Here is a 17,410-nt window from a genome sequence, read left to right on the forward strand (position 1 = left end):
AATACAGCAGAACAAAAGTAAGAGGTAAAACTATAATACAGTCTACATGTAAATGCATCTTATCCCACCGTGTTATTGTGCATTTTTATTTAAAAGTTGTGTTTAAATCACTAGAAATACAAGTACTTCACAGTTTGGAAGGAAATCTTTCACGAGATATTGTGTCAGAGCCCCGACATCAGCACTTTTCCCATCTTGTCTGCACATGATAAATGATCTAAATAAATATTCACACGAACAAAGGTGCGACATAAGCGAAAGGGAATTTGTCGCTTCTGGTCGCGCTGTCCCAGCTCACCTCACACACAGACAGTAGGCTCCCCGCACGGTCTCGCTGTCTCTCAACAGGAAGCTGCCGTCATGTCCAAATCTCTCCAGCAGCCTCTCCGTGACCTCGCTTCCGATTCTCCCGTAGTAAATGGACCGGACCAGCGTCCCCTCCCTCTCCATGTTGTTGTCTCCCCCCGTGTGCTTCAAGGGCGCGAGGCTGCTGCAGATGAGTGTGTGAAAGGACGCGAGACAGGAAAAGCTCTTCTGGTTTTCACACTTTTCTGTCATTGCAGTTGCACCTGCAATGACCTGATATAATGTTGGACTCCAGCAGAAGCTTGATTACACCAGCAAGATGTGGTGCAGACAAACACTGTTGGGATGCAGAAAGCTGTGTGAAAGTGGTTTATGATAAAGTCAGAAGATTATGAGTTTGAGCTGGCAGATATGTGCATACAGCAATGTCCCCCACATAAAGCAACAGCCAACCCACCCACACTAACATGCATGCATTCAACCTAGCTGTAGTTTGCTTTGGCACTGACACCAGAGCTTTTATTCAAAGACAAAACGTTTTGGTTTTTAGAGCAAATACTTATTCAGACTTTATTCCTTTTACAAGATAAAGCTAACAAGAAATCAAGCAGAATACAACATCATCTAATAGTTATAAGTAGGTTAAACTGAAACTATTACATTCTGATAATCTCTTTGTAAGAAGAAGTTTTTTTAAAGATGATTTCCTCTAGAACACTTTCTGAAAGGGCAGATAAAGATATAGAATAATCCAGAAGCTGAGTTCTGGGTACGTCCTGGGTACAGACAGCAGACTGGCCCACACATCAAAAAATACTATATGCCTCCTATAATATAAGTAAACATGGTTTAGAGGCTGAACAAAATAAGAATAGCTGTAACCAGTCACACAACAGCGTGCAGCCGATATTTCAAAGGCGACAAAATTTGTACCACATGGTAGGATAACGTCAAAGGTTGGAGCTGTACCCTCTTCATTTCAATGAAACAACTCCAAAACCGCAGTTTGACCCGGAGGATCACGCAAACACCAGCCGGCACACAGATGAGGCCTCTGTGGCCGTCCTCATGAACCATGACCACCGTCTTCCCACTAACGGTGAAGCAGAGGACCATGAACGGTATCGTGCTGATGGGACACTGAATCTCTCCCCCATTTGCATCACCTGAAATCATTCTTTTTTTTTTTTTTTAATTCCTATATTGACCGATATCAATGCAAAATCTGTTTAGAGAGATTACCCTGCTTACCGTTCCATGCGAGTTCATAAATAAATGACGAAAGTATAATAAGGCCAATACACTGACTATGGATAATTACCATATTCAATCCTCCTTCAAAACATCCCAACTACCCCTGTAGGTCTTTGAAAATGAAATGTCAAATACTGTTTTCATATTGAAATGGTTAGAAAAATACATTTTAATTTGAATTGTGACTAAATAACTCCAAACCAAATGGAAAGATAGGCTTTTCCATTTTCATATGGTCATAGAACGATCAAACACATATGTGAAAATCAAAATAGCATTTCTCATTTTGAATCAAATAACACATACATATCTGGATTTACATTTTAATCTTCAAGTTTACATAATAATTTTAATAAAGGCCCCTATTGGCTTCCATACTGAGATGAGCCCAACACTATGATAAAGTAGTTAGTTACCTGGATGAGCTTCAACATAAAAGCTATGCACATGTCAATTTTACATGGCAACTCATTCATCTTAGTACATTATATTCTATATCTTTGATGAAATGAAATAGTGAAGAAGGTGAAGATAATACATAGATGAATGTGAATGTAGTGGCCATTTGTCGAATAAATCTAAATAAAACAAACAATGATGAAAGGCCACTGATGCACCGTGGTTTGTAGTTTACGCAGGCAGAAAGGTGTTGAATGTCCATACAGGATTCCGATTTTTCTTATTTATTTAAGTAAACCAAACCAAACAAGGAAACAAACAAAAAGAACAAAGAAATACTCCTGTCTTATACGCTGTCTCTCCTGTCCTGGTAAAACACTATAGGCCCACCCGGTGCATGCTGGTCCTACCTACCTACTCATAACCACAGATGCCCACAGTGTTACCCAAAGAACAAACAATGAACTAACCCAAAACTAAGTATACTTAAACAACAAAAAATAATATAATTAAACAATAGGCTACTACTTATTAATTAAATAACAAAATATTATCATCAAATAAATAGCTCCTACAGTGAATAAAGAACTTTTACCTGTAACAGAGTATATACATTTAGTTATTGCTGCTTTTACGTTTTTGTTTTCAATCCCATCTGAAAACATACAACCCCCAACACCAACAAAAGTGATTTGTATTTAAAGGGAACCCAATGTTGAGAACTATTATTTGCACTATATTTTAATTACTCAACCATAGCCATACACACAGTAAACCAGGTCTCTGTGAATTTGGCACATTCTCAGCTTTGGACCTGGTCCCGGTCAGCTCACACATATTTAAGAACGAGCTTCTTGGTGAGGGTGTACTTGGGCTCTGGAATTTGTTTGAATACAAGAAACTCTCTATTGCTGACCTCCCTGTTCACACGTGTCAGCACAGCGAGTATATCATCCTTCTCCGAGCTGCAGAGAGAACAGAGGAAACACACAATAATAAACATTGCTCAAATCGTGGGTATATATTTGAATCATGACATATGACATTACATTACAGTCATATAGCAGATGCTTTTATCCAAAGCAACTTATAATTCAGATTCTATCACATTTCTACACTGTAGGCACAGCTACGGGAGCAATTTTTGGGGTTAAGTGTCTTGCCCAAGGACACATCGACATGCAACTAGCGGAGCCAGAGCCGGGGCTCGAACCGCCGATTGAAGGACGGCCCTGCTCTCCACTTAGCCACAGTCGCCCTCGTAAGCAGCACAGCAGATTTATCTAAACACCAAAAGCACACCAACAGAAACAGTGACAGAATTATGGTCCCTAATCTGGGAAAAGAGGAACATTCTATGTTTTCTTTTTTCTGGAAAAAGGGAAGATTTTTCTCTCACCTTTCTGCTGACCTCCTCAACTGCGTGCACAGCTCCTGGATGTAGAAGGAGCCTGTGGAAATGTTTCGAAACGACATGCTCTGCGACACAGTGGCCATGCCCAGCAGGAAGTCGGTATCCCAAGATGGCATTTCGCTGAAGACACCATGAGCGTCGGCCTCCGGGGGGCTCCCCCTGACCACCTCCTCAAAGCTCCCCCTGACCACCTCCTCAAAGCTCTCCCTGACCACCTCCTCAAAGCTCTCCCTGACCACCTCCTCCTGTCTTGACATCAGGGGAAATGGCGCATATAATTTCTGGTAGTCGCTTCCCTGACACGCTTGGATGAAGAACAGTTTGGGCTTCCCTGCCAAGGTGGGTGCTCCCCTGCTGGTGAAGGGCAGGGTCAGTTCTTTTAAGGACACCTTCTGCTCATCGGTCCCAAAGACACATCCCATTGCTCCATGGGAGAGCACGCACACCACCTGAGATCAGAAGCAGAAGCGAAAGCCGAGATCAAGAGCTAAACATGAGAGGATTTTGTATGCAAATAATCACAATTAATCCCTTTCTTGCTGAAAGTTAGAAGACGAGATCGATACCACTCACACGTACGTTCTGTAAATATAAAGCTATAGCAGGCTTTTCAAAGTTAAATTTGAGACTTTTTATACACGTGAACTACTCATTTCCAGATCATACCAACCAAAGCATGAGGACAATAAGGACAATATAGCTCGATATTTGCAGATTTTTTCTTTACTTACTTACAACCTGACCCAGAGACAAGCGGCGAAAAAGTGTATTGATGTGTCAAACTATTGAAAACGATTCATCAATTTAAGTTATTTTATGTCATGGCCAACATCTTTTCTCACAGATTATGGGAAGATGAGCTTCCTCGCTAGTGTAGCTAGCAGTAGTGACAGTGGTGCTCACTGAAACCCTGAATAGTTTCCTGTACACACAAATAACTGTCACAACATCCTACGTTTAGTCTATAGGTGTTTAACGTCTCTCAACAGCCTGCAATCTGACACAAATATATTCTATAACTAATAACATTTTTGTTTTGAAAACATATCCATTTTGTGTTTGTCTCTACCTGATAATGTGTTGTGATTGGCGTGTTGATATTTAAATGTAAAAGAAACAATTCTTTGTTTGAATTACTGTATTTTTTAATTTATTTTTTATGTGAAGTTTTTTAGAAGATTTAGATACAAAAATAATTAACTTTGTAAATTACCTAATTTTGTTTGTGACATCACAGTGACCTTTGACCACCGGAATCTAATCAGTTAATCATTGAGTGTGGATGTTTGCGCCAAATTGGAGGAAATTTCCTCGAGGCATTCCTGGGATATCGCAATCACAAGGATGGACCAGACGGACAGACGTACGTACAAATGGACAGATGGTTGGAAAACCCGAAAACAAAATTAATAGAAATAAAGTACAGTATAGTCAATGATAGAACAGCCCTGAAGGTGTGTGACACTGCTCACCAACGCATCTTCATCCAGAAAATCCCGTGAGCCCAACATCCGTAGTTCTTGTCGCATGGCTTCTGCAGTCAAGTTGTTGTGCACCAACACAGTAAAGCCAAGGAGCGTGAACACTGTGCTCAGAGCGTCTGTGTCACATAAAAGAGAGACAAATTGATTGTTTTTAAATCATCTCATCTTATATTATCATCAAATCATGTGTGATGAAGCAGGATCACAAACTGGAATGCTGCTCGGTAACTCATAGATAAACAGTACAGAAACAAACCAGATCACATGGTTGACCAATAACAGGGAGACATACCCACATCCTCCTGACTCCCTCTTCGGTTTGGCAGCAGGGTTCCCAGGAAGTACTCATTATTGATGACCACACACAAACCACGTGGTTGATGAATCAGAGCGTAGTAGTCCGTCTAAGGGTGACATGCACAGCCACATAGACAAATCAGAAACGTTATTTTTCTAATAAATGAATGAAAGTTATTTGTGTTTGAGTGAATGGTTACATGATCAGCAAGAAAGGACTCTATCAATTCATAATTGTAGTTAAGTGTATACATAACTATTTCTCCTGTACAAATATATTAATACATTTATACAAAAAATATTTATCTTAAAATATATTTATAAAACAAAAAGTTAATTATTGGTTTGTGGAATTAATTGCGTTATTTTACTATTCAACAAATGTTCGAGCATAGTATGCGCAAACCCAATATCAGGAAAGTTTACAAAAACGTACATGACAATATTTTGAAATTGGACTGAAACTAATTTCTAATAATTTTTAGATGCTTACTATTATGTGCATAAGACCCTACATTACATAGTTAGAGGGCTATTATGGATTTGGGTTTCCAGATAGAGAATACACCCATAAAAAAGCCCCGGCCACACCACCGACTACTGTCAACGGCAGCCCTGGTGGTGACATGATCTTGTCCTGAGGACAATGAATTCCACAAGCCTATGAGCCTGAGATGTAACCATGCACACATATACAATTAGAATTAATGACAGATAAGTCATTTTATAGGCATGTTTACAAATGAAGAGCACTTTAAAAGTACTTAACTGTATATTCAAAATACATAGTGTAAATGCCTGGTATCTGATATGCACACATAGAATAAACATGGCTGTGCCTATTTTATACAAAAAAATGAACTAACTTTGGATGATGGCCACTTGCTGAAGCCTTAAAAAAGCAGCAATTTGGAATTTGATAAAAGGAACAATAAGCAACAGAAAACTCTTTAAAAGTACATATTGGGCATGTGAGTATTGTCTTAAACAGAGTAGAAAAAACTGTGAACCTGTCTTTTAAATCTCACCAAAGGCATGTTCTCTTGTTGAGCAATTTGTCTCTCCAGCTTCTCCAGCTTCATCCTGGTGAGATGATGTTCAGCTGCCTCCTGCGCAACAGCCTGAGGTTGAAGAGCACAATGCATTCACACACAGACACAAATGTGCGTTAAACTTAAGGGATTAAGGGTGCCTGGCCACAGTTGTGTTAAGATTGGGAGTTTGGTTCATTCAAGCTTTGTGTGCCCCGAGTAAGAACACAGTTCTCTTAAGTGCACAATAATACTGTTTTTGATGCTAAAATAAGAGCAAGACACCTTCTCTTGGTTTGGAAATGTGATATGTTGGCCACTTGGGGGGAGCAGAAACAAGATAAGTTGACATGGTGAAAAAAGAGCCAGACCAGTTAAAGGATTAAAAAAAGATCTGGTTTGGTGTGAAACATCTAGCAGCAATCTTGCATTACCTGTAATTACATTTACTACATCTCTGTGTGCACTAAAAACATACACACACACAGAATCATGGCTTAAAAGGAGCCATAGTTGAAAAAGTATTTTAAAAACAAAAAGGTGGAACTTGCATGTCTTACAGGATGCATATTTATTTATTTTTTTTTGACTTACTGAACAGCTGGTAAAATGTAATTGAAACATACTGTATGAACAGAATTAGCACGGTTAAAAAGAAAAGAGAGCCTAATATAGGTGTGTTTCGTGTGTCTTACAAAAAGTATGTCCTCCAGATGTTTTTCATCTTGAAATTTTTCAGCCTGAATTTTCTGAGCCGCCATGTCGTCAGGCAACATCAATCTACAGTCAAGGTTCTGAATCTGAAAACAAAGCAAAGTATAAGCCTTCGTATTCCAAAGGAACAATTTTTGTCTTTTAGTAAAATGTCTGGAAAACTATTAAATGGGTTGGCTTGAACATTTGTACAGACATTCATGGTCCCCAGAGGATGTATGACTTTGTTGATCCCATGGCTTTTCTAGCACCACCACTTTTTCATCTATTGTCATCATCAGGTCGTTTTTTAAATTAATCCGACACTTTTGTATATGACCCTATGCTGTATCCATCCTCAGCTGTGTTTAGCGCTGATGAGGGAATTAAATAACTCAAAATCATAGTGGGAATCCAAATAATGTCTCATACCGTGATAAAACCAAATGATAAAGCAGCACCTATTTACATATCAATTGTTTTTGCATATTCCTATTAAATTAGACATAAACACAAACCTCATCGATGTCTTTAGACATGCTTTTGAATTCAGGAACATGTTGTTCCAGCACCTCACCAAGCTTTCTGATTCGATTAAAGTAATCGAGCAAATCCCCTTGCTTCAACTGGAAACATGCTGCATGCATAATATTGTTTCGGACGTTGGCAACCTACGCACAGTGGACAAAAAAGACAGACTCCTATTAGATGTTAGTAAAGGTAGGGATGGGTTTCAAGGAAGTGGCCACATTGTCACTGCAACCAAATCCACAACTTGGTCATTGTAACTGGCACAATTCTTTCAGTTAATTTTGTCAGGCAACTAAACAAATATAAAATATTCATTAAAATAGGGGAAAAAGAGACATCCCACAACACATGTTTGTTTATGTGAATGTCGACTTTATGTACTGTACGTGTGTGTGTACAACGAAGTATTTACATTGTCACACAATCCGCCGAGCTTAAACTTCTTGAAGTGCTCGCATTGTTTCATGAGACACAGAAGTGCAGCAATGTCAAAGTCCCCAATGGAATTATGGTTCTTATGACCATCTGACATGTACACCTGAAAACAGGAGAAGGTATTATTAGTGTGACACCTGGCAAACCATCAGACCAAGTCCACTTAATATAAAATAAAATAAATGTGATGACGCCTGCAAACTTACCTTAGCCACTTCCCATTTATCTTGGGACCACCGGTCGGGCTTACTGTTCATCCACATCACCTTTCCACGCGGACTGGTGTGGTTGGCCAATATTGAATCTCTCCAAGAGGAACACACCTCACAATCTAGAGGAGGACTCTGCAATCAGCAGCGTCAACACAGGAGGTCACAGGAAAAAAAATAAAAAAATAAAAAGATTTACCGCCTTGCAGTTGCAGTTTACATCCATGTCCGTTCAAAATGTCATCACTTCTCACATTTAATTATTTTAGACATTTGTCTCCTCTCTCCTCCCTCTGCTCGCCCTCTCTCGTGTGAAGGAACGATGCGCGAGGAGGCGAGGAAAAGAATCGAGCATTGGAAAAGCACCCTCTCAGATCGCCACTCGCTCGCATTCGATTAGTGGCATTATTATTATTATTATTAATGGCAAATGATGTGGGTTTTAACGTGTCTAAAGACAAACATGGTCATCTTTTCATCGTGTTACAACTACAGTCGATGATTACGACTTACTTTTGGGTGATTCAAAAATGTCTGTTCTATTTTTGCAGTGAAACTTTTTTTTCCTTTAACTCCTGGTTTCGTTTTCGACGGCAGAATTGTGTGTTACCGTCTAAACCTATACCGTCACCCGTACATTTCTCTACCGTCACCCGTACATTTAATAATGGCTACGGATAGCATATTATGATGTTTTACGCAGCAGAAGCTGTCAACGTGCTCTTGATTTACTGTCAGTAACGTAGAAACGTAATAATAGTAATTCATTAATGCCAACTAACTTAACTCCTAAAGTTAAGGCTGCAGTCACATAAGTAACATGTCTACATGAGACCGGCTCTGCTCTGTCCTTAATATAATATATATAATATATAATAATACTAATATATTAGCTCACTTGTCAGACGCGTGTAGTGAGTGATAATGACTTCTCTATGCCTGATTTATTTCATTTCAATGAAGCACGGTGGTGTTGTACTTCATGTTCGTACCTGGTTCGGTTGCGGTTTCCAGTTATTGAAATTGCAATTCTTCACACACGGTATCTCGCCGCATTCGTCGCCCAGCTTTCGGTGGAAAATCCCAATTTCCTCATCGATGAACCGCTCCAGCGGCTTCTGAAGACACAACAACGCCACAACACCTTTCAACCAATTCTGGTTTTGTTCTTTCTCAAACTCCCGAAAGTGCTCCATGCCGGAGTAACACCGCGCAGATATATTTGCTCTTTTGCTACAGAAAAGTAACGAGAGGAACACATGCAGACCGCTGTTAGAATACTCAGCCAATCAGGAAGAGTAAATGCAGGCCACGGCTCATGATGTACAGTTAAGTCATGTCCGGTGTTCAGGAATTCCTACAATCCTTTTCCTTTTTAGCAACGGTTGAGCTCTGTACAAGTTCTGTACTTATTTACAATTTTGAGGTGCTTAACTTGAGTATTTCCTTCATATGCTACTTTATTCTTGTATAATAGTTACTTGAAATCCAGATCGATCATCCGGTCAATCAGGAACAAGTCAAGGGGTTTTGTCAGTGTTTTCTGTTGTTTTTTTATTTATTTACCTTTTCAATGACATCCTTTACATGCACATACATTCTGTCACAAATCCCTTGATCTGCTTCAAGTTTGACATCAACCTATTTCAGGAAGTAAATACAAAGACATAATGCACAACATGCTCCTCATTTTTCCTTCGTCTTATTCTCTGGCCTCCAGTGCGTTGATGGCTTTGAGCTCTGCAGAAAACCTCTCGCTCAGATCTCTGTTGGCCTGCAGGAAACCGCCCAGCCTCTTCAGCTGCTCCGTGTCCTAAAGAAGAAGGAAGAGTCAGCCGGTCGAAGTCATGTGACATCTTTCTTTATATGCATCATGTCTATATGCACAAGTGCACACAGACATACTGTATCTGTTCTTCGCACCTGTGTCTTTGCATCATCGTCAGCGGGGTGCAGTAACTCCTGCAGCCTCTCTTGTAGCAACTCAGCCTCCCATTGGCTGATCAAGCCGGCGCTGGTCTCCCATTGGCAGACAGAATCGCTCTCCAATCCATCCAGGGCAGCGGAATCCATTCGGTCCAAGCCAGAGACACATATTGACAGATCAAGGCTCAGCATCTGGACAAATGAAACGCACATGCGCAAGAAAAACTGTGATGCAAAACAACGCGGATGCAGCTTGGACTTGAGAGCTCTCAAAGCAGCGGCACGCACGCACGCACGCACGCACGCACGCACACACACACACGCGCACACACACACACACACACACACACACACACACACACACACACACACAAACCTCCTCGATCTGCTTTCCAGCTGTTGCCATCTGTGGTACCTGGTCGAGGTGCCGCACAAGCTTTCTCACACTGGTCTGGTAGTGTCTCATCCATTCATCCTTCACACGCAACTCACAGGAATGCATCAACTCGTTCCTGAAACGGATCACCTGGAAGAGCAAAAAAATAAATACAAAGCCCTTTGTTGTGTATTGAAACTCCTCCCTCTTTCCTTCTAGTCACAGATATTGTTGAAGTCAAATTTTTCAAGTTCTGGATGCAAAACGTCATATGCATTCAACAATAACAGCATAACAATAAGAAGAAAATAAATACAATATGCAAGTTGTTTCACTCCCCAACATTTAACGAATTAAAACAGCGTTATTACCAAGGATACAGGCAGATAGTTGACAGACGGGGGGAGCAGACAGACATATCATATTCACCGTGAGAATATGTTGTTGGGAGACTTATAAAATAGAACCACGCTTTATACATCTGAAGAGAGCGTGCACATCTTCCAGCCTGTGTACACGGAGCTTTAGTCTTGAACCTACAAAGTTTGATGCATCTGCCTCCTGGTATATAATGTGTTGAGGTATCCACCAAAAATGTCCGAGACCAATTATTAATTGACTTATTAAATTGAAGATTAAACAGATACTTGAAACAGAGGGAGCCAGTGGTACTGCTGTGTACTGCAGGTGAACTTTGACGCTACCCAACACCTCAACTTTCTGAGGAGCGAGAAGCGAGACCCTGAAGCGCAGCAGCAATGTTCTGTGGTTTGGGCATCAGGCTGACACTTACACAATGGAAACTCCTAGGTTTCATTTATCCATACAGGAAGTGCTATCGTCAAGTGTAATTGACTTTTTATTTTAATTGAATCCTCATTTAAGTTTCATACCCTTTGATTTGTTACGATTTCTTTCCATTTATTGAACTACGGGTGTTTTGGTCTCAGATATCAATATATTCTTTACATATGATCTCATATTATTTAGTGTAAATTTAATGATGATAGCCTTAATGTGTTTTGCCTTCGTAGTCTCAAGGTAAGACAGCTCTTCCCCTGGGATTGGCTGACGGCAGTAAATGATTGGTCATAAATCTGAATGACATACCTGTTACGAGCGAAGGTCAAAATGGTGTTGTTCAGTATTATGTGATTTACTGACTTGGTTGGCTCGGATTGTTCTTGATGCTCTGCTTGTTTATCATGCATTATGGTGCATTGTGATTATAGTGCTTAGACATTAGCTGTTGTGTTTTTAGTGAAGACATAGGGGTCAGATTGGCATCTAAATTGAGGGTGTTAGGCCCAGGGTCCCGAAGCTGCCCTATATAACCGAGCGGGGTTCCCAACCACACGGGGTTCCTCCTCCAGTAGTGGCCCTTTAGAGCGGGGGCCCATCCTGGAGTACTTCCAGTCCTCCTACACCTGTTGCGCACACACACACACACACACACACAGAACAACGTCCCTTACCTGGGTCAGAGGTCACTGAACAAGCCGTCTTCCAGTGCCTTGCCCTGGGAGGGGGTGTCTGTTACGCAGCTAGGCTGCACACCTTTTCAAAGGCTTGACATAACAACTTGACTATGACTGATCAAACAGCATTCCCATTTTAAACAACATGACCGTTTACCTCTCTCACACATTTTGGATCCACAAAGTGGAAACAATCACAGTGGTTGATTAGGTTGAGCAGAGCAGAGGCATCGCATTGCTCTGCCACCTTCACTTTCCCCTGACCCCGCGGCATGAAGGCCTACAGAGAGAGGGAGAGACAGACAGAGAGAGGAAGAGACAGTAAGACAGACAGAGACAGTCAGACAGATGTTGAGAGAGAGACACACAAAGACAAAAATAGAGAAAGACATTCATTAGCGATTGGTCTGCTGATTATTTCCTCTATTACTTGATCAATTGTTTAGAGTATGAAATGTCAAAAGTTACAAAGCCCAGAAAGAGGACTTTTATTTTTTATAATTTCATCTCGACATAAAGTATCTGAGTCTTTACAGTGACAGCTCATCTGTTACGCGACAGATCACAAATCAATCCATGTGTTAAAAATACTGAACAAAATCAATGAAAGGTCCTCAGGTGACATTTCTAACCAAATGTAATGTTTTCAGAATTGTCCCATTAAAACTTGGTTTGGTTCCTCTAAACTAGTGGTTCCCAACCTTTATTTGATCTGATGTAAACGATGTAAGGTGAGCTTCAGTTAGACACCACCATTTAACTGGATTTTATTTAACACCTTTAACGATCTCCTGGAGTGGCAGAAGATGAATGTTGCAGCCAGTAATCCATTACTTTGAGCTATTTCGACTTCCAACACACTTTCAACTGAGTCAGGTTGTCAGGATTTAATGCTTCCCTTTATATACCACAGGGAACTGAATCTCTTTGGGTTCTGGACTGCTGGTCGGATTAAACAGTCAGTCGAGATAGCTCACCTCGGGCTGTGGATATATTAACAGGCTTGTTTCCCCTCTATTTTCTGACATTTTATAGACAAATTGTCAGATTAATCACTAAAAGGGGGGAGGAAATGCATTGGTTGCAGCTCTTACTAAATATTACTCAACTACATATAATAGAGGAGACTCTTATGTCTGTATGTCAAAATTAGGACCACATTTCCCATAAACCAACATCAAGAAATGAAGTACTACTCTACAGCATCAAACATACTGAAGTAAAGGCTAATGATATTAAACGCCAGTCGCAGCAGATTGTAGGTCCGGTGTGATGACTACCTTGGCCAGTTCCCAGTGGTCTGTCCTCCAGCTGGGAGGGAAACAGTTGTCCCAGTTCACCGTGGCATCTGGCTGCCTGCGGTGTCTCAGGATCACCGTCTGCCACCCTGCACACGCCCTGCATGCCGAGGAAAGCTACACACACACGCACACGCACACACACATACCTATGCTCACAACTCATACCGTCATTTACAGTGAGCATACGTGTACAGTACCATCGCAGTAAACTCAGAAGAACTTTGTGTAAGCCCCCCGTACTACAGGGGACTCAATACCGTATTTCACGTAAAAGTGTCGCAGAAACATGAATTAAATGAGCAGACCCGGGATTAAACAGAGTTTCCAGACCGACCTGATTCCTTTTCGGTTTGCACCAAGACGTCTCGCACGGTTTCCGCAGCAGCGGGCTTTGATTGAGCAGATCTGCGTGGAAAGCTCTCGTGTGGTGGCTGACGAAGGGGTGCAGACCCTCCTTCAGTATGAGCAGACACCGTCCGGCTTTCAGCCAGTTTTTATACTCCCTGTCGTTGAGACGGACCGCCAGCTCCTCGCGGACCATGTCAGCCTTAAACTTCGCGACGTAAACAAAGCATGTCAAAGCAGCACAAGTTCAGGCCGAGTCCTCGCGTATAGCTCCACCCTCTCCGTGCAAGCAGCAGCAGGGCCGCACGATGGCGCTGTCTACTTTGGAAACGCTACCATGTGGCTGTTGCGCTGCTGCTGGTCTTGTTTGACCAGAGAGCAGCTCCAAGCAGCAGAGCGCCTTCTGTGAAGTGCCCCAAAAAAGCAAGTCTACAGCTTGATTAAGTAGTGGAGGGGTGGATAATGATGAAGAATTGAATATTTTACATGTAAAAGAGGGTGGATTTCTCGGCACAGTCGGTTCAGCTACTTTATGAGCTTGTTTTTCTCAAAACTGTCCATAATGGGTCCAACAATGTTATACGAGATCTCATATTTATTTATTTTGGTCACTTGGGAGTTGGATGTAAACACGACCTGGGGGAAAAACCCTCTCCTTGCAGCTCTGTTTTTGCTCTCTAACTCCTGCTGTCTGGTGCTCGGCAGCAGCTTGTGCTGTGGGTTTATCAGAGCTTCAGAGCTTCAGAGCTGAAAACAGTTCACATGACGCTGACGAGTGTGGTGGGAGGGATCCAAAACCGCAAAGTTGCAGACGGAAACAGTGAAATAGATGCTAAAAAGCTCTGTAGAGTTACGGGTGACAACAGAGTTGGTGATAATTCCCTGGGTCCCTCACTACATACAACTGCAGTCATTTGATCTGTTTATGGCTGTATCAAAGCTGCTTTAAATAAATATTTCAATGATGTAAATCCTGTAATACTTCATATTCAGTTTAGGGCCTCTAGCTGCTGGGGTCGAAGCAGGTCAGACCATCTTTACTTTTGTCTAATGAAAGACCATATATCTGATTCCATCACCCACTGTAGTCGGTGCATTGTGCCACCCCGGGGCGGCCCCTTATGAGAGGTGGCATCACCAAGCTGCTGCCTCTGCTGTGATGAGGAGGGATGAAAACCCAGCAGAGTCGGGCCGGCAGCTGCATGCACTGATGTCCCCGAGGCTGCCGCTGGAGGCGTTCATCAGGGACGAGAGCTGGAGTTTCTGACAGACTCCATGTATCAACCGAGACTAGGGGCTTGGGGGGAGGAGGGAGGTTAGACTACAACATCCTGGTTTAAAGCCTGAGCAGCACGCACGCGCACACACTTTAAAAAAAAAAAAAAAAAGTGTCCCAGACCAGGCTGGGCCGGCTCCCTAACTGCTAATTAATATCCTCGATTTACAGTTTCACAAATATAACTAACTCCCTATTCCACAATCCAATCTGAATTTTGCCCAAGACTAAAACACCATAGAGGAGAACATTGTGAACCTCCTAGAAACTCAGACAGACAGTCTTTGGTATTAGAAGCTGTCTCGTCTTCTAATTACTGCAGTCAAGCGGCTTGCCGGCAGACCCAGGAGAAAGCAGGAAGAGAGAGAGATGTACCCCTTACACAGAATCTAAAGACAGACTTCAGCTTCTTTCCAGATAAGCGGCCTGTTTATATTGAATTGCAGTTATACAAGAATGAATCAGAGAAGACAGACACAGTTTAACAAGCAACCAACTGTGCTCATACAGTATATTCTATGTACACACATAGTGTAAATAAATACAGCAGTTAAAAGCTGGGCTCCAAGCTCACTTTGGAGACATGTAGCAAATCATTTATTGAAATAGGAGTAGACAGCCCAGATCGCCTGAAAATACACCATAACGTTACTGTAATTTCCTAAATGCTCAAACAACTCATGCGATGTACAAAAGTGAGGACATGCAACAGTGTAAAAAAGGCCGAGAGCAGGCGTACTGGGCGAGAGGAGCAGTGTGGCTATGGTAATGTCGCTCTGTTGGACTAAAGCCCCTTCTGTAAAGTCCCAAGAAAAAGGGGGAAATGTCGCCCTGTTGGACTAAACTTAAAATTTGTCATACTACATAATTTGACCTCTGATTTAACCCCTCCGAAGCACTTTAGGAGCAGTGGGCGGCTGTAAAGCAGCCAGGGAGCAACTTTGGGTTCAGTGTCTCGCTCAAGGACACTTCGACATATGGACGGGAGGAGCCGGGGATCGAACTTCCAAACTTGTGATTAAAGGACGGCCCGCTCGCTCCCCTTGGCCACAGCTGCACCCCTCCATGCAAAAAACACCAGGCAAATCTGACCGTTTCTTGGATAAATAAGGTGAATACGGCAACACAGATTTCCCCAGCCTAGTGGCATGCCCTTAGGGATGGCACTGTCGGTCTGCACACCACTTTGGTCCTGACTGAAATATCTCAACACACATTGGATGGATTGCAGTGACAATTTGTACACAGACACCATCACCAGAGAATGTACATAATGACTTTGACGTGAGACCAACATTTGTAATTTGAAGTGAAATCATTGAATGGATTACCATGCCATTTGGCACACACACTCATGCATCCCTCAGGATCATTGTAACTTGGCTAGCTACTTTTCATCTAGCGCCATCACCTGGTCAGGATAGGAAATATTAGCATGCTAGCACGCTGAACTATATGATGCTGAACATGGGGAACATTATACCTGCGAAAACATCAACATGTTAGCATTGTCATCGCGAGCGTGTTAGCATGCTGACGTTAGCAGTTAGCTCAAGGCCGTGCTGTGCTGTGTACAGGCCAGACTGAGGCTTGCATGGCTGTGGACTGTTAATATTCTCAAATTGTCAAGAGACCTGCAGTAGATTTGTAGTGTGTTCTTATGTATAAATACATACTGATGGAAAGCTATGATTGTGATTAAATTCCCACTGCAACACTATCAGAAACATTCATTTTTAGGGTAGGAAGACTCGTACAAGACAAAAACAAAACTAAGGTCTGAATAATCTTTGATTGACTGCCTTCTGCCTGGTGCATTCTGGGATACGCTCTAGCACCCATGACCCCAACTTGGATGATGAAATGATACAAGAAAGAAAGGCAAGTGAAATACATCGCCATTCTGTTATTTTGTGTGTGTGTGTGTGTGTGTGTGTGTGTGTGTGTGTGTGTGTGTGGTGTAATGGTTGTACAGGATAATAGGCCTAGAAAGGCAGCTGAGGTAGGCAGAAACAGTCACAGGATCCCCAATTAAAACATATTACATTACAATTATGAAAATGAAAAGACGTTTGTGTTGTATCAAATAATTTCATCTTTACATGAAAATTTAATTAGTCTTTTAGGATGCATAGAGAAAAACAAATATCCCTCTATCTTTGTAATTGGATCTCTATGGATTTGGCGATAGTTAAAGTAGATTAGACGCCCTGGAGTATGTGTGTGTGTGTGAGTGAGTGTGACTGAGCGAGGGAGTGTGTCTGCATAAATGAGTCCTGCTCAGCAGTCAGTCGAGGGGACACAACAATATTAATGTGGGGGCGTGTGTGCTGCAGGTACGTACGGGCGTGTGCTCGCTTGTATGTAGATACATATATATGCATTTGTGTGCGTGCGTGCGAGCCCACAATCCCAGCAAGGGTGGGGGTTTTTTTTAAGCAGAGGAGATCAAAGAGACATTAGTATTCTGAAATAAATCACATGCTCAGGCCTCACTGTGTGGGTCCCCAAACACATACACAGGAGACACACACGCACACACACACTCTCTCTCTCTCTCCTCTCTCTCTCTCTCGCTTTCTGTGTCTCATTCTCTGCATCTCCTCCCTTCTCTTTCCCCTTCCATCTCTCTCTTCAAAAGACACCACCACCCCC

General features: G+C 42.0%; 3 protein-coding genes across 4 annotated transcripts in view; all 3 read right to left on the reverse strand.

Annotated features, from left to right (window-relative positions):
• Positions 1–484, reverse strand: part of LOC116387884 (SH2 domain-containing protein 1A-like) — a 4,242-nt gene extending 3,758 nt beyond the window's left edge. For both annotated transcript variants that reach the window (XM_031855335.1, XM_031855334.1), the window contains exon 1: positions 299–484. In XM_031855335.1, coding sequence (XP_031711195.1) covers positions 299–450 — 152 coding nt within the window. In that variant the 5' untranslated portion in view covers positions 451–484. The remainder of the gene's footprint in view (positions 1–298) is intronic.
• A 2,304-nt stretch (positions 485–2,788) lies between these two features.
• On the reverse strand, positions 2,789–9,516 carry LOC116387600 (caspase-8-like). The gene is made up of 10 exons (XM_031854861.1): positions 9,046–9,516; positions 8,051–8,188; positions 7,822–7,947; positions 7,397–7,549; positions 6,881–6,985; positions 6,183–6,275; positions 5,150–5,261; positions 4,846–4,973; positions 3,359–3,822; positions 2,789–2,924 (listed from the first exon to the last, which is right to left on the reverse strand). Exons 1-10 carry the CDS (start codon positions 9,247–9,249, stop codon positions 2,789–2,791), a joined length of 1,659 nt encoding a protein of 552 aa, XP_031710721.1. The 5' UTR covers positions 9,250–9,516.
• A 76-nt stretch (positions 9,517–9,592) lies between these two features.
• Positions 9,593–13,721, reverse strand: zgc:153935 (uncharacterized protein CXorf38 homolog). The gene is made up of 6 exons (XM_031855325.1): positions 13,469–13,721; positions 13,114–13,248; positions 11,991–12,113; positions 10,356–10,505; positions 9,977–10,171; positions 9,593–9,866 (listed from the first exon to the last, which is right to left on the reverse strand). The coding sequence occupies exons 1-6, from the start codon at positions 13,673–13,675 to the stop codon at positions 9,756–9,758; spliced, it is 921 nt and encodes a 306-aa protein (XP_031711185.1). The 5' UTR covers positions 13,676–13,721; the 3' UTR covers positions 9,593–9,755.
• Between the last annotated feature and the right edge of the window lie 3,689 nt (positions 13,722–17,410).

Source organism: Anarrhichthys ocellatus, unplaced genomic scaffold (assembly GCF_004355925.1).
Source record: "Anarrhichthys ocellatus isolate YVR2014 unplaced genomic scaffold, GSC_Weel_1.0 scaffold15, whole genome shotgun sequence".
Taxonomy (NCBI): Eukaryota; Metazoa; Chordata; class Actinopteri; order Perciformes; family Anarhichadidae; genus Anarrhichthys; species Anarrhichthys ocellatus.